The sequence below is a fragment of the Silene latifolia genome, chromosome 9, assembly GCF_048544455.1.
Source record: "Silene latifolia isolate original U9 population chromosome 9, ASM4854445v1, whole genome shotgun sequence".
Taxonomy (NCBI): Eukaryota; Viridiplantae; Streptophyta; class Magnoliopsida; order Caryophyllales; family Caryophyllaceae; genus Silene; species Silene latifolia.
This window is the reverse complement of record NC_133534.1, coordinates 55730360-55749178: the sequence shown is the minus strand read 5'-3', so window position 1 is coordinate 55749178 and position 18819 is coordinate 55730360. Positions and strand designations below refer to the sequence as shown.

General features: G+C 35.9%; 1 protein-coding gene across 1 annotated transcript; it reads left to right on the top strand.

Annotated features, from left to right (window-relative positions):
* The first annotated feature begins 610 nt into the window (after positions 1–610).
* On the top strand, positions 611–3074 carry LOC141599788 (peroxiredoxin-2B). The gene is made up of 3 exons (XM_074419900.1): positions 611–940; positions 1891–1970; positions 2634–3074. The coding sequence occupies exons 1-3, from the start codon at positions 783–785 to the stop codon at positions 2885–2887; spliced, it is 492 nt and encodes a 163-aa protein (XP_074276001.1). The 5' UTR covers positions 611–782; the 3' UTR covers positions 2888–3074.
* The last annotated feature ends 15745 nt before the right edge of the window (positions 3075–18819 follow it).

The window sequence follows — 18819 nt, the reverse complement described above, 5'->3', positions numbered from 1 at the left end:
CATGAAAAATTTCGAGGAAAAAACAAATCCTCCATTCATGTAACTCAAAAAATTAACTACTAAATTTAAATATTACTTACCTTTTTATAAAAATTGCTTACTTAATTTATCAAATTATTTGAGTGAAGAAAAATGTTCCTTTTGGGGAAGGGTGCACTACGTTGCACCTAATTTGTATCCTTCTTTGTTTCCCCGCTATCCATTTTCTGTTTAACTATTTCAATTTTATCCTGAAGTGACTTAACGATGACAGAAATTAATTATGCAATAATTTACACAATTATTTTATTAAACCATTATGATAAAAATGAGTTTATACGAAAATTTATTCTAATATCTACTCCCTTCTATTCGGAATAACTGTTTTATTTGATATTTCCGTTTATTCACATAACTGTTTCATTTGCCATATTTGGACAGATTTAATGACTTTCCTACCCTTGACTCTTTTCTTTATTTACGACCCCAACCACCCCTAATTCATCCTATTAATAAACTTTTCATTATTTAACTCTCTTATATTCTTACCATATACAATACTTTTCATTATTTAACTTCATTCCTTAATTTTCATGTCATTGTTCAAATGGGACAGTTATTCCGGATAGGAGGGAGTAGGTTAAGAGCACGTATGAGAAAAAACGAAATAATAAAAATAAAATAAAATATACTCTCGAGTCTCCACTCTCCACCTATATAAAATCACAGGTGTGCAAGAGTAGCACCAAACACACACTCACCCCTCTCATCCACACAAATCTGAAATATCGGTTGATATAAGAATGGCACCAACAATCGCCGTCGGTGACACACTTCCCGATGGAACGCTGTCGTATTTCGATGAAAACGATCAGAAACTCGACGTTTCAATACACTCCCTCGCCGCCGGTAAAAAGGTCGTCCTCTTTGGCGTTCCCGGCGCTTTCACCCCCACCTGCAGGTTTCCGATCTCTTTCTTCTTTGTTTTATTTTTTTATTTTTTTGGGGGTTGTGTGGAATGGTTTGATTGATCTTGATTGTTTTATTTTCAAGATGAAAAATTGGACTAAATGAGATCCTGTTAGTAGAGAGAATAAGTTGGTGTTAGGGATGAAAGAAAGGATTTTGAAGTAGAAATTGTAATTGAATATTCCGTAATTACTTCGAGTGGATACAAACCCCCCTATCCTAATTTTCCGCCCTTTGTTAACAATATATTGGCGCATAGCTTAGTTGGTAAAGTCATGAGTGGTGGTAGTCGTGACCTCGAGTTCGAACCCAGATAGCATCAAAATCGGCTTTGTGGCTCCCTTTACACCAAAAAAGAAAATATAATGAAATTGTTGAATTGTGACTGTCCTGATCAAACAAGGCCTTTGTGTTTTCACTTGTGAAGTATGTTTATAAGCTCTGGTATTTGTGAGTTCAGAAATGTTTTAAAAATATCGATTGATTTTGATGGACGTAAAGGTAAATGCTGGTCTACTATCATTGTTGCCTTTGTGATCCTTGATTAACTTACAGGCCAAAAGGTTTCAACTTACTAGCTAATGGGGTAATACTATGTTACTCCGACACTTCACTAGAGCGTGTATCATTTGTCTGACACTCTGACACTACGATACCTTGACACGCATGACACCTCAGTACTTCAGTTTAGATCAAAAGCCAAAAGCATGAACATGGCTATTTTATGAAAAGAAAAAGGAAATCATGCTTTGGTCTACTATGAAGTGTTGAGGTGTCATGCGTGTCAAGGTATTGTAGTTCACCATGTCTCCTACACGCCCAAGTGAATTGTCGAAGTAACATAACCCTCTTAGCCACTAAGATGAAGTCGGTATGAAGTCGCGTAAAGTGTCCTTTTAAAATGTTAAATTGAGCAATTTGCTCCATATGTTGTCATTGTAGCATGAAGCATGTGCCCGGATTCATTGAGAAAGCTGAGGAACTAAAGTCCAAGGGAGTTGAGGAAATTCTTTGCATCAGTGGTAAATGTTTTCTCAACAAATCTCTTTAAAAATGTGCTTGTCGTCTCATTACATGAACATTATTATCGTAGTGCCCCAAGGACCCCCACAGGGAGAACGGGTATTGTATGAACCGCAGCCTCAAATGTCTGCCCAAGTGCCACTTCTCAATAATAGAAATGCATAGACGTAATTAAACAATTTTTGCTATGGAGTATATTCTATCTAAATTTGAATTAAAAAGTTAGGGAGTCTTTGGGTCCATCTGAAAATGAAAATAGTGCTTGTCATCTAGTCCCTTTGTCCCAATCATTTGTTTACCTTTGATTAAAATAATCCTCACAAAGTATATAAAAGGTAAATCAGTGACTGAGACGGAGGGAGTAATTAGCTAGGAAAATCCAGGTTAACAGAGTTGTACTGCAGGATTGTAGGACATGGTAAGTAGGATTAGCTTGTCCAAATTAAAGTTTGAAAAGTCTTTCAACATTTTTAATATGTTGTATGAATGACATTCTCACTCAAAACTTGCTCAATCTGATATTCGTTGGTTGGCAATGTTCATAGATGAAGTAAGGTAGGATCTTTGAATTGTAGTGCTTTCTTTTCCATTTCATTGTAGCAATGCTCATAAACAAACAACGATTGTTATGTGATGGTCTGTGTTCGTTTCCTTGATCCCAGTGAATGACCCATTTGTGATGAAGGCGTGGGCCAAGACGTACCCAGAAAATAAGCATGTGAAGTTCCTAGCTGATGGGTCTGCAACTTATACTCATGCCCTTGGCCTCGAGCTCGACCTAACGGACAAAGGACTCGGTGTCCGTTCTCGCAGGTTTGCTCTGCTTGTAGATGACCTCAAGGTCAAGGTTGCGGGTGTCGAATCAGGTGGAGAGTTCAATGTCTCGAGTGCTGATGACATTCTTAAAGCCTTATGATCACCTTCTCCACATCCAGAATCGGTTGCTACTAGTCCTATTACTATTATGTATGTAGTACTATGTACTACTTTGGCGTAGCGAAATAAATGTAGTGGATCTTTATGAGCATGAATGGTACTATATTTGGTTACATCAGTCTGAACATTTGCAGTAACCTTTGAAATTCAGTGCATCCTTTCTGGTCTGGTTTGAATGTTGAACGATTATCTGTGCTTCTGAATGTTATTATCTATTCTTTTCCCCTCCAGTTCCATGAATATTTGTACACTTGTCAGGAACATAAAATGGTAACAAGGCAAAGAAAATGCAGATTACAGACGCAGTCATATACAACTATTATATTACTCTCCAAATTGTGGGGTAGGGGAGGTCGAGTGTAACCTTATCCTTGGGTTAGCAACACAAAGAGCTTGTTTCCGAATGACTTAGAAAGAAAACCACGTCGAGAACTGCATTGACCGACTACTACCTCGATAAAAAGAAGCATAAGTAGTTTAGTGAGTCATTTTGCTAAATTTCACCTAATATTGACGCATTCCTGCTATTGAAAGTTGAGTTATTAGCATTTTAGTTGAGTCTGCGAGTATGGCAAACTTCGTTTCGAAGGTTGTACGACCTTAAATGGAGCTCAACCCTCCGCCAGCAACAACTAGGTTTCCTGAATCTAAATATTATTAACTAGTTTTTGAACCCGTGGCAATGAAAATTTTATTGAAAGTAAAAACTTGCATAATTTTTGGATTTAGTAAATAACAAAATTTTAGAAATACATTGTCTACCCATACATTTTTGATAAGTTTATATTCCTTAATTTTATTCGAAGTATCCTGCATTTTTTCCTCAACGTTTAAACTTATGAGTGGTGAAATAAAAAAGTGGATATAAAATTATTGTAGATTTTACAACCTGTTTATTTACGCAATAAGCAATTAATTTTACTCGTTTTTGTACACTTTTGATCAAATTAATTCTCATGTTTGTTCTCCTGTCAATTCTCTACCTTCTCTCTCACTTCCTCTCCCACCCACCATCGCTTGGTCGTCAAGAAGCAACATTTGTCATCATTGACCGACTATCTCGAGACCCACCAGTAGACCCTCCACCGCAGTGGTGACCGCACCCAACTCCTCGGACCACGATGTCCCTCTCCACCCCTATCTCAGACATACACCTAACCACCACCGTGCAACCATATCCTACGTCCTCCAACTACCATGCCCCCTCTTGCTCCTACCATCCCCTACATACGTCTCATTCCTCCAGCATAACCACCATCCCGGCCCCATCTCATGTGTGACCCTCAATCCTTCTCATAATCTTGTGCGACTCCCCACCCCATCACTATCCACCCATCGCGACCCCTCCTCTATCACGACCTCCCACCACCACCCATTCATTCCTTTCTAGTGTCCAAATACTTAATCATTTTAACAATTGCCTCTCAATATTGTAAATCATTTTGTCATTCAATACAGTTAATTTGAGATATTTAAAATGGGACACCTTATTTACTCATTACCATTCAGTGTCTTAATGTAAATCGTCTTTTTCACAACACGCATTCCTTCTATTGTACCTTCTCCAACCTTCTTATTCATTCATCAAATTCTCGAATATCTTTGTAATCCCCTATAAAATCTAGTGCAAAACAGTGGCGGAAACACTGTCGAATGGGATTAAATACACAAAGATAAAAGTTGATGTAGGTTCAATAAGGGAACAAATGAGAGCTGCTGGAAACACATGGTTTCCTAGGCCAACTAGAAGAAACGGTATCCTAAACCGTATAGGACTTAGAATATAAGTTATTATTTTCGAATAAGATTAGGAAAATTAGCTTATCCTAGTGAAGTTAGGAAAACTTGTTATTTTCTAATCCTAGTTGTTATGGGATTTCTAAATTCTAGTTGTATTTTTAATTATTAGTTAAATAAGTTTCCTAATTAGATTAGGAAAGAATTAGATAGCTTAATTAGCAAGCTAAGGAATTAGAGTTATAGTCAGATTGTTGACTTCAAGTAGGACTATAAATAAGGACCGATTGTGGCCTTATTTTTCAGATTATTTTTAGATTACGATCAGATTTCAATAAAGTTTAAAATTTGTAAGCAACTCGGATTAGTCTTGCGAGATTAGTTTAGGACTCTTCCTTGCGAGGTTGAGTTATAGCAAAACGAGCTATAACCTCGCGAGGTTAGAACAAGATTTAGCTATCTCTATCCCTTATTTACGATTCTTTAATCACACAGACTCACGATACTTAGCTATGTTTACTCGATCACGTTTTACATCAAATTGGTCATCAGAGCTATGTTCTAATTAATAAATTAGTCTTGGGAAGAACGAAATTATGTCTCAAAAAAAATTTAGGCAAGCATTGAAGAGGTTGGAAGAATATGAGGAAGAATTGTTATGGGAAGACATAACAAGAAGAATTGATCAGCTTTCATCCAAATACGAGAAGTGGGAGAATGAACTTAATCAATCTTGTGGAGCGATGGAAGAAGTGAAAAAGATTGAATCTTCTAAAGTTGTTCACGAAGAAGAATGAGAAAAGGATGGAGAGACGCCACAGAGCAGTCCATACTATTGTCAAATTGTAGAGACGACTGACATTGTCCAAACAAACAGTCCAGAAGACTGTCAGATTCCGAATGATGAAGAAAAGGAGGAAGACGAGATTGTTACATGTATTGTCAAGCCATTAGATGAAGGTGATCAGATTGAAAAAGAAAAGACTGAAAATTTTACTAATATTCATGAAGAAGAGGAGCATATAGAAGACGTGGATGAACAGCTCAAGGTTAATGTAAACTTAGCCAAGGTTAAAATAACCTCACCCAAGGGTACTATAACCTCAACCAAGAGTACTATAACCTTGGATAAGGTTAATGTAACCTTGTTTCATGAACTTTCAAATCTGTCTATTCACGAACCCAACAAAACTAATCTGATGTTGGGTAAGGTATTATTAGATGGTAATAATTGTTCAAATTTTCAATACAAAGAACGTTATCAATCGCCCCTTGAAATATCAATTGATAAGAAACTATATGGTGATGAATGTCAATGTTATTTCTTCATGAGATTGATTTCTGAAGTTGTTCACAGTGGTTTGATTAGCACAAGCAAGTGCTATTTAGATTTTTCTATACTTGTGCATGGAGGGCGGTGGGGTGGAAGGCACAAGCAAAGATGGTTCAAGAGGCGCGAAAGGGGCAGGCACAAAAAAGGGAGACACAAGATCAGATGGTCCAAGGGAAATAGGTTTAAGAACAAAAGAAAAAGTCTTATGTGCTGCACACGGATTGCTACTAACATGGTTAAGATGGGATGGTTCATATTTGATCCGGGAGGTCGATGTTCCAAGAATTAGGTCGATTCTTTTTTGAATAAGGGGAGAATGATGTAGGTTCAATAAGGGAACAAATGAGAGCTGCTGGAAACACATGGTTTCCTAGGCCAACTAGCAGAAACGGTATCCTAAACCATATAAGACTTAGAATATAAGTTATTATTTCCGAATAAGATTAGGAAAATTAGCTTATCCTAGTGAAGTTAGGAAAATTTGTTATTTCCTAATCCTAGTTGTTATGGGATTTCTATTTTCTAGTTGTATTTTTAATTATTAGTTAAATAAGTTTCCTAATTAGATAAGGAAAGAATTAGATAGCTTAATTAGCAAGCTAAGGAATTAAAGTTATAGTCAGATTGTTGACTTCAAGTAAGACTATAAATAAGGACCGATTGTGGCCTTATTTTTCAGATTATTTTTAGATTACGATCAGATTTCAATAAAGTTTACAATTAGTAAGCAACACGGATTAGTCTTGCGATATTAGTTTAGGACTCTTCCTTGCGAGGTTGAGTTATAGCAAATCGAGCTATAACCTCGCGAGGTTAGAACAAGATTTAGCTATCTCTATCCCTTATTTACGATTCTTTAATCACACAACTCACGATACTTAGCTACGTTTACTCGATCAGGTTTTACATCAAATTGGTCATCAGAGCTATGTTCTAATTAATAAATTAGTCTTGGGAAGAACGAAATTATGTCTCAAAAAAAACTTAGGCAAGCACTGAAGAGGTTGGAAGAATATGACGAAGAATTGTTACGGGGGGACATAACAAGGAGAATTGATCAGCTTTCATCCAAATACGAAAAGTGGGAGCGTGAACTTAATCAATCTTGTGGAGCGAAGGAAGAAGTGAAAAAGATTGAATCTTCTAAAGTTGTTCACGAAGAAGAATGAGAAAAGGATGGAGAGACGCCACAGAGCAGTCCATACGATTGTCAAATTGTAGAGACGACTGACCTTGTCCAAACGAACAGTCCATAAAACTGTCAGATTTCGAATGATGAAGAAAAGGAGGAAGACGAGATTGTTACATGTATTGTCAAGCCATTAGATGAAGGTGATCAGATTGAAAAAGAAAAGACTGAAAATTTTACTAATATTCATGAAGAAGAGGAGCATATAGAAGACGTGGATGAACAACTCAAGGTTAATGTAAACTTAGCCAAGGTTAATATAACCTCACCCAAGGGTACTATAACCTCAACCAAGGGTACTATAACCTCGGATAAGGTTAATATAACCTTATTTCATGAACTTTCAAATCTGTCTATTCACGAACCCAACAAAGCTAATTTGATATTGGGTAAGGTATTATTAGATGGTAATGATTGTTCAAATTTTCAATACAAAGAACGTTATCAATCGCACCTTGAAATATCAATTGATAAGAAACTATATGGTGATGAATGTCAATGTTATTTCTTCATGAGATCGATTTCTGAAGTTGTTCACAGTGGTCTGATTAGCTCAAGCAAGTGCTATTTTGATTTTTCTATACTTGTGCATGGAGGGCGGTGGGGTGGAAGGCACAAGCAAAGATGGTTCAAGAAGCGCGAAAAGGGCAGGCACAAAAAGGGGAGACACAAGATAAAATGGTCCAAGGGAAATAGGTTTAAGAACAAAATAAAAAGTCATTTGTGCTCCACACGGATTGCTAACAACATGGTTAAGATGGGATGGTTCATATTTGATCCGGGAGGTCGATGGTCCAAGAATTGGGTCGATTCTTTTTTGAAGAAGGGGAGAATGATGTAGGTTCAATAAGGGAACAAATGAGAGCTGCTGGAAACACATGGTTTCCTAGGCCAACTAGCAGAAACGGTATCTTAAACCATATAGGACTTAGAATATAAGTTATTATTTTCGAATAAGATTAGGAAAATTAGCTTATCCTAGTGAAGTTAGGAAAATTTGTTATTTCCTAATCCTAGTTGTTATGGGATTTCTAAATTCTAGTTGTATTTTTAATTATTAGTTAAATAAGTTTCCTAATTAGATTAGGAAAGAATTAGATAGCTTAATTAGCAAGCTAAGGAATTAGAGTTATAATCAGATTGTTGACTTCAAGTAGGACTATAAATAAGGACCGATTGTGGCCTTATTTTTTAGATTATTTTTTGATTACGATCAGATTTCAATAAAGTTTACAATTAGTAAGCAACTCGGATTAGTCTTGCGAGATTAGTTTAGCACTCTTCCTTGCGAGGTTGAGTTATAGCAAATCGAGCAATAACCTCGCGAGGTTAGAACAAGATTTAGCTATCTCTATCCCTTATTTACGATTCTTTAATCACACAACTCACGATACTTAGCTACGTTTACTCGATCACGTTTTACATCAAATTGGTCATCGGAGCTATCTTCTAATTAATAAATTAGTCTTGGGAAGAACGAAATTATGTCTCAAAAAAAACTTAGGCAAGCACTGAAGCGTTTGGAAGAATATGAGGAAGAATTGTTATGGGAGGACATAACAAGGAGAATTGATCAGCTTTCATCCAAATACGAGAAGTGGGAGCGTGAACTTAATCAATCTTGTGGAGCGAAGGAAGAAGTGAAAAAGATTGAATCTTCTAAAGTTGTTCACGAAGAAGAATGAGAAAAGGATGGAGAGACGCCACAGAGCAATCCATACGATTGTCAAATTGTAGAGACGACATACCTTGTCCAAACGAACAGTCCAGAAGACTATCAGATTCCGAATGATGAAGAAAAGGAGGAAGATGAGATTGTTACATGTATTGTCAAGCCATTAGATGAAGGTGATCAGATTGAAAAAGAAAAGACTGAAAATTTTACTAATATTCATGAAGAAGAGGAGCATATAGAAGACGTGGATGAACAGCTCAAGGTTAATGTAAACTTAGCCAAGGTTAATGTAACCTTACCCATGGGTACTATAACCTCAACCAAGGGTACTATAACCTCGGATAAGGTTAATGTAACCTTGTTTCATGAACTTTCAAATCTGTCTATTCACGAACCCAACAAAGCTAATCTGATGTTGGGTAAGGTATTATTAGATGGTAATGATTGTTCAAATTTTCAATACAAAGAACGTTATTAATCGCCCCTTGAAATATCAATTGATAAGAAACTATATGGTAATGAATGTCAATGTTATTTCTTCATGAGATCGATTTCTGAAGTTGTTCACAGTGGTCTAATTAGCTCAAGCAAGTGCTATTTTGATTTTTCTATACTTGTGCATGGAGGGCGGTGGGGTGGAAGGGACAAGCAAAGATGGTTCAAGAGGCGCGAAAGAGGCAGGCACAAAAAAGGGAGACACAAGATCAGATGGTCCAAGGGAAATAGGTTTAAGAATAAAAGAAAAGGTCTTATGTGCTGCACACGAATTGGTACTAACATGGTTAAGATGGGATGGTTCATATTTGATCCGGGAGGTCGATGGTCCAAGAATTGGGTCGATTCTTTTTTGAAGAAGGGGAGAATGATGTAGGTTCAATAAGGGAACAAATGAGAGCTGCTGGAAACACATGGTTTCCTAGGCCAACTAGCAGAAACGGTATCCTAAACCATATAGGACTTAGAATATAAGTTATTATTTTCGAATAAGATTAGGAAAATTAGCTTATCCTAGTGAAGTTAGGAAAATTTGTTATTTCCTAATCCAAGTTGTTATGGGATTTCTATTTTCTAGTTGTATTTTTAATTATTAGTTAAATAAGTTTCCTAATTACATTAGGAAAGAATTAGATAGCTTAATTAGCAAGCTAAGGAATTAAAGTTATAGTCAGATTGTTGACTTCAAGTAGGACTATAAATAAAGACCGATTGTGGCCTTATTTTTCAGATTATTTTTAGATTACGATCAGATTTCAATAAAGTTTACAATTAGTAAGCAACTCGGATTAGTCTTGCGAGATTAGTTTAAGACTCTTCCTTGCGGGGTTGAGTTATAGCAAATCGAGCAATAACCTCGCGAGGTTAGAACAAGATTTAGCTATCTCTATCCCTTATTTACGATTCTTTAATCACACAACTCACGATACTTAGCTACGTTTACTCGATCACGTTTTACATCAAATTGGTCATCGGAGCTATGTTCTAATTAATAAATTAGTCTTGGGAAGAACGAAATTATGTCTCAAAAAAAACTTAGGCAAGGACTGAAGTGGTTGGAAGAATAATAGGAAGAATTGTTATGGGAGGACATAACAAGGAGAATTGATCAGCTTTCATCCAAATACGAGAAGTGGGAGCGTGAACTTAATCAATCTTGTGGAGCGAACGAAGAAGTGAAAAAGATTGAATCTTCTAAAGTTGTTCACGAAGAAGACTGAGAAAAGGATAGAGAGACGCCACAGAGCAATCCATACGATTGTCAAATTGTAGAGACGACTGACCTTGTCCAAACGAACAGTCCAGAAGACTGTCAGATTCCGAATGATGAAGAAAATGGGGAAGACGAGATTGTTACATGTATTGTCAAGCCATTAGATGAAGGTGATCAGATTGAAAAAGAAAAGACTGAAAATTTTACTAATATTCATGAAGAAGAGGAGCATATAGAAGACGTGGATGAACAACTCAAGGTTAATATAAACTTAGCCAAGGTTAATATAACCTCACCCAAGGGTACTATAACCTCAACCAAGGGTACTATAACCTCGGATAAGGTTAATGTAACCTTGTTTCATGAACTTTCAAATTTGTCTATTCACGAACCCAACAAAGCTAATTTGATATTGGGTAAGGTATTATTAGATGGTAATGATTGTTCAAATTTTCAATACAAAGAACGTTATCAATCGCACCTTGAAATATCAATTGATAAGAAACTATATGGTGATGAATGTCAATGTTATTTCTTCATGAGATCGACTTCTGAAGTTGTTCACTGTGGTCTGATTAGCTCAAGCAAGTGCTATTTTGATTTTTTTATACTTGTGCATGGAGGGCGGTGGGGTGGAAGGCACAAGCAAAGATGGTTCAAGAGGCGCGAAAGGGGCAGGCACAAAAAGAGGAGTAAAAGATGAATCAATCCTTGATTTATTCATTGATAATATATGGCTATATATACAATACTTAGTTCCTAAATACAAGGTATGAAGACTATAAACTAGGCAACAATAAGATTACAATCAACTAAGAATATTGACTAAATATTTACAAAATATTTACATATTCTAATACGCCCCCGCAGTCGAAACGGGAGGTTCACGGATGTTGAGACTGGAACGAAAGTCATCAAACAAAATCTTCGGCAGTCCCTTAGTGAAAATGTCGGCATATTGGTAACGAGATCGGACATGGCAGATAACAGCCTCGCCTAAGGCGACCTTTTCGCGAACTAAATATATGTCGATCTCGATGTGCTTAGTTTGCTGGTGGTTGATTGGATTTCCCGACAAATAAATGGCACTCACATTATCACAATAAACCACGGTGGCCTTCTTAATAGGATAACAAAGCTCGAGTATAAGATTGCGCACCCAACACGATTCGGCAATCACGTTAGCCACGCCCCGGTATTCAGATTCAGCACTCAAGCGTGATATAGTTGGTTGTCTTTTGGATGACCAAGAAATTAAATTGTCCCCTAAAAATACACAATACCCCGACGTCGACCGTCTAGAATCAGGACAACCACCCCAGTCTGAAGGAAAAGTAGATCTATATACTTAACATATTCATATATGTTTTATGTTAATTTGTCATAAAATTAATTGGTGATCTTATGCATGCAAACTTATAAACAATATAAAGAAGAAATCTTTATCTTACATTGGATTTTCGGTTTACTAGGGCACAAGAGAGATCTCCTTCTCTCTTGTTCTTGTGCTTTCCTCAATGGATGAACAAAGACCCAAGTATAGGATCTCTCCCAAGGATTTATACCCAAGACACACTCTTAATAAAATTAATATTATGTATACTAGGCAATATTAATTTTGTAAGAAAAATTGACCCAAAATAATTTGGTTTTAACTCCCAAAACCGGTTAGAAGGAAGAGAGGAAGGAAGGAGAAATATTTTATCTCTCTAAAATATTTTTGGTGAATGAATGAATGAATGAATGAATGAATACAACAAAATGCATTTTGTGTATATTAGGTAAAAAATAGGAGGAAAAATCAACTCTAAAAACCGGGTGGAAAAGGGGGGGCAAAGGGAGCCAATGCATGCTTGAGTTGTTCTTCACAATGAACACTAGGTGTGCATGGCTAGACAATTAGGGCAATCATCATGTTTACCACTCAAACAATAAACACAATATTATCTTAATTCTTCCTTAATTTCGGTCCACTTAGATAATATGGACTCCATATTATCTTTGTCAAAATGTCAATTTGTCTTATGTCACATGTCATATGTTACATAAATTTGTTATGTATTTTTAACATATTAAAAATCAACGTATTAATAAAAATACGTCATATACAAAAATCGACTTAGTAATTCATAATTACTTGTACCAAAATATTTTACCAATTATAAATCACAATAATTTGTATTTATAATAATTCATTCAATTTCAATTGTTTCTTTAAACAATAATTTCATCTGAGTAATGAAACAATTCGATTACTCAGACCGTATCTCATTTAATCAAATTTCAATGAGACACGTAAATATTACTTCCAAAATCGTCCGTCAATTTTAAATAATTTAATTGACTCGTAACGTTATATGATCAATTAAATGATCAATTAAGAGTGTTGCCCTATAGGTATGACCTAGGGGATCAACTGATCACCACCGTCGCACGACAGTAATGTCAAACTCTAGTCAGCCAATCATTACCGATATGTGTGGACCAGTTGACAGTAAAATATTACTTCCCAATTGTATTCTTTATAATGAGACTTAAACATGTGATCATCATGATCAACAGTTGTGATCGCATTATTGTCGGAGGACACATATTCCAACAATCTCCCACTTGTCCTCGACAAGTGTGCGTCACCAATTCTCTTGTCCTATTATTATCTCCCACTCAATGCAAGGTGTCTTTCAGGTCGTACTTGCAAGTGATCATATCGAGAACGGTTTCCTCGATCTGGAGAATAACTGATTGACCGGATTTACCCACCATGGATACATTCCGAGCGTGGCCACGCATTTCCAGTTCATTACTCCTCGAGTGGCCCTGAGATATTGTTATAACCCTGACTAGGGGTGGACAATTCCTATCGCACTCATTCCCTTCAACTAGCCACAGCCATCATAACCCAAAATATGCCCATTTGACCCCATTTACGAAGGTCGTAGTAACACAAATCAAAGTTAATCTGAAACTGTGCCATCTTAGGCGAATAGTCTTTAGTCAAAAGAATCGATTCATTTGAATACTATAGCAGCTCTCGCCACGACCAGGCTATATAAATTTGCCAGAACTCTATAAGCGGTCATTAGGCCCGACAAAAAGTTCCTAACAGTCCGCCTATGTGATCGACTAGTCATCTCACATGACTTTATGGCACTTGAACTTGCCATCAATCGCATCACACTCTAGTCACTTCGAGACGTCACCTCATACAAGTGACTATGGGCAAATACAATGCTAATCCATGTTCACTTTAACGGGGTTCAATTGTCTCCACAACCCGTTTGGATGTAACAAAGTATATGGTGAGTTAATAATAACTCAAACGACAAATGTCGACATCACACTCGGGTAGTCAATACAAGATTACAACCTTGTGATGCATATCGTAAGTGTGTAAACACTTGTTGATTTCAACAGAAGTTCAATATGTTACGTGTCCATGTGTTTAAACTTCTTAATCGTATTATCCTTTACATTCATGTTATCACTCATAGCATGAACCTTACCAAGTACACATCAAGGTTCCCGACCTTGGTTTCGGTTCTTTATCTTGAAAGAACTTCGTTATCGATTATCACATAACGAGCGAATTTGTGGTGAATGATATAACTTGTACTCATCAAGTGCTCCATCCACACACAATGCACTTATGTATATGTTTTGTAGACTCTTGCAACAATTTGTCAAGATGATTAGCCTAGAACTTCTCACAAGTCCTAGTATATTAGGAAAGGTTAGTTTTGAGTAACTTCTTATTCAACTAAGTATCTTTCCAAGCTTCCTATTTCTCCTTTTGGCTTGAAAAGTTTTAGGATTTACATAAATCTTTACGTGTGTTTGGATTTTCTATAATATGTGCAACCTCTTGACACATAACAGAGTATTCTCAAAACATCGAAATCGCTCATCGGATTCTCCTCGAGAATTCATGACGTTTCTTGTATGGCTTGCCAATGAATCATCATGCTCTCATGCATATGATTCACCATTGGACATGTGCATGATTATTCTAATGGCGGAAACATTAGTTACTAATAATCATGAGATCAACCGTTCTTAGGTTCGATGAACGACCATGACTGCTAATGGCAATTCCATTTTCATTTACATGAATAACCTATGTGTATGTTGATACGATGTGTATTTCTTAATACTAATCCAATATCTCTTGATGTAATTGGATTCATCATAGTCCACATTCATCCAGAATTGAAAAATCAAATACTTCTTTGTGAAAGAAGATATTAGCTCGTCATTCCTAATGAGTAATGAGTTGTAAACATTCAAAGGATGATAGCTCCCACTAAATTCCATGTCTTCACATGATAATTTCTAAACTCCCACTTAATTCCACATGTTTCGAAATTGATTACTCAATTGAAAACATTTCAAAATTGGAATGTATGTTGCTTTGCAAAGTTACTAAGATGAAGCCATATATGTTCCCATCATATCATTTCAAAATTCCTATTTTGAAGAGGTCTCATCTCAACCTTATGGAAAGAGATTTTAATCTCTAATTCGTACATGTCATAATGATACGTAGCAATGTCATTGTTTAAATATAAATAACATTTAATACACGTCCTTCAAAATATCCCTTTTAGAAGGAGGTTTAACCAATTCATTTTCATAATGTGGTTAAGTAATGGCATTTGCGAGGTTAAAAACTTAGCTATTGAAGATATCGGTAAATCAATACTTGCAACTCGTTTATAACTAGTGTGTTACTTTGATTCATTTAGGCTCTTAAGTAAATCTCAAGGTTGAAACTATTGGTCAAAATTTATCATAAACTAGTCAAAACTCTTGTTAAGACTTTACATTAGTCATTTTTCTTCCAAAACTTTCTTTTGGTCTCCTCGTGTAGTTATCTTGAGAAAATATTCCTTTGATTACTTCACTTGGTCTCTTTAGTCATATAGAACTATTTGAGACCATAGATCTCATTTATTGGGTATACTATATAAATAGATATACCTTCATTCAAATCATTCTCTCTTGCGTAGATCTCATTTACACAAGTACACAAACTTATCTTGGTGTGAGTTGTGTCCTCAATTTATTTTCTCTCACTCTATCTTTAGAATAAATACACTAGAGATTCAAAGATAGCATATGAGACACAAATAATGATGTTGAAGTATAAGGAGAACTATCTCATAGATTGACTAATAGTTTTAGATTTCATAAGTGTACTTGGTGATTGACATTCCTTTAAGAGAGTTCATAGACTCAAAATCACTTTGTAAATGATCATACACAAGCCTTAAGCATGTGGACATATAATGAATCCTGTCATTATATTTGTCTATTGGATCACTTTAAGTGAATAATCATATGTTTCTAAGAGCAAGCATTTAAATACGAATTTTAGAACAAAGGATAAAATGATAAAACGGGTGACTTGGGTTGTAAACCAAGCCACCATTATCCAAAATACAACCAATTATCCAAAATACCTTTCCATGTCGAACACGGAAACTTAAAGGTTCTAAAATTCAAAACATGAATAAAATAAGACAATAAAAAGCAAAGCTCCATGAAAGCTATTCCTAGCTTCTTGATGGTTTCTCATGCTTGCTTTTCCTTTCCCTTGTCTTTGCTTGGTAGATGCCCTATTTACAATAAAAAGGGAGATACATTATCACAACTTTGTATCACAATACCATAGTTGAATTAGAAACATAAAAGAAGGATAGTCATTTACCTACTGGAGTAATCTTTCCAGCCTTAATATCACCAAGGTATTTGGAACAATTTCTTTTCCAATGTCCAATACCATTACAATAATGGCATTTATCAAGAGGACCCTTCTTGATTTTTGAAGTGCTAGCATTATTAGCCTTAGCTTTGATGAAAGTGGGAGCTTGTTTCTTACCCTTCCTCCCATTCTTCTTTAACTTCCCCTTGCTCTTAGTGCTTATGTTTAGCACATGTTTTGGTGGGTTCACATTTAACCCCATGTCTCTCTCGGCTTGCACAAGTAACTTGTGCAATTCTTCAAGAGACACATCCTTGTCTTGCATGTTAAAATTCACCCGGAATTGAACATACGTTTTGACTTTGGATAAGGAGTGTAGAATCCTATCTACAATGAGTTCTTTGGGGATTTCAACCTTTTGAATTTTCAAGGTCTCGACAAGCTCCATAAGTTTGAGCACATGAGGGCTAACCTTTTGGCCCTCTTTGAAGTCGAGATCAAAGAATGCCGCGGCCGCCTCATATTGGCGGATCAGCGGAGTTTGTGAAAACATTGTCACAAGCTTGGAGTAAATCTCATTAGCGGTGCCTATTTTAAAGGCTCTCCTTTGGAGATCTGCCTCCATCGCAAATATCAACACGTTTTTCATTGCGGCGGACTCCTTATGGTAAGCCTCATATGCTTCCCTAGTGACGGCGGTCGACCTAGTAGTAGGTTCGGGTGGAGAGGCCTTGGTAATGTAACGAAGCTTGTCGTCACCTTGGGCGGCTAATTTGAGTTGGGCATCCCAATCGGAGAAATTTGACCCATTCTTTTCAAGTTTACATCGATCCATGAAGGATCGGAGCCATGATGAATTAGTGAGAGGCGTGGCGTTAGGGGTTGGTGTTGCCATTTGTTATGAGAAAAGAAGTGGTCTACAAAACGAAATAGAAGGAGTAAAACAAATGTCGTTTTAACAATAATACTCGTAAAAATTTATAATTTAAACAAGTTTTATGCATTTTTCTAGTGACCTCTACCCAACTAGATAAATGATTCCAAGACACAAATTCATATCGACTTAGGCACGGTGGGGCCGATTTATCCTTTATCAATATAACTCGGTGGATAATCGATTCTACTTTTAGAACTCTTGGTCGATAATATTACATTAACATTTATCTTTAGCCCAAAACACATTCAACAAGGGGACGGCGTGGCCGATAAAACCTTTATCGAAAAACTTTTGTTGAGTTCAATCCAAATTTCGAATAAATGTGTCCATGATCCAAACCCACATTAACTTGGACACGGTGTGGCCGATTCATCCCTTATCAACATGAATTCGGTGGATAGACATTTATCACCCACTTCCCCTACGTAACAAGGTTTTTACCCCGGTGTGGCCGAGTGCACTTTCTCACGAAATAGGTTTTCACGGTTTCTACTCTTTGGTAAGGCTATGTCTCAATTGATTGTTTTAGCGAGAGGTCATGTCAATTTATTATCTATCACGTTTTAAGTGAACTAAAGCGGTGAACTACGATAATTGCAATTGACACGGTCGATAAACTCGATGAAAGAAGATGCATGTTTTAGTTATGGCGATTTAGCGATGCATGTGACATATAAATAAAATGCAAAGCATAAAAATAAATCCTAGTATGGCCTTCCTAAAATAGAAAAACTATTTAACTATTACATATTCGGAAACCAACTCCATTGGTCCCTTGAACTTCGGTTGTGGCACGCATCTCGAGGTAACACCGTCTTTATGTATCGCCATCTTGAAGAAATCCGTCTTTGGGAACTCCGAAATAATTAAAATTACATAACAAATTACATAATTTCCTATTATACATTTATAACTAAAATAAAATATATCTATTAAATTACAAAACGGTGATACGAGATCACAATAAATTACAACCGAATCGATATTCCCATACATTTCGGGTAATACCAATTAAAAACTAAGGCCATACTAAGTAAAAATTACATAATTCAAAAATTACATAAAATAAAATTATGACAATCATAAAGAAAATGCAGCATTATAATATTTTTGAACATGCCCAATTTTATGCTAAATCGCCTTTAAGTAGCCAATATCGTATATTACTCGGTTTTTACGGATTTGCGTGATTTCAACATTTTATAATCACAAAAATTACATAAATTCATATTTATGCATAAGTTAATTACCCTAACCTCTTAGGACTCAAAATTTAGTCTTCACTAATTATTTGACCATAATTAACTCATATTTATAAAATTTGTTCATTAATGGACTTAAAATTATAATAAAAAGCTATAAACTTCAAATAAATCACAAAATTTCAACTAAATTCAAAAATTTGAAATTTAAACTCATGAACATTCTGGAAAAATACCATGACACTCATAATGTTAAAAAACTTAGGTTAAAAATTTCGAATTTATCCGGAAAAACAATGTTGCGGTTTATCGGTTTTTAACAAAATAATCATAAAAACATGAGAAAAATTATATTCATCAACTTTTCAATTTTAGATCTGAAAAAGATAATAAAATGCAACATGTGACGTTTTTCCTTAGTCATGGAGAA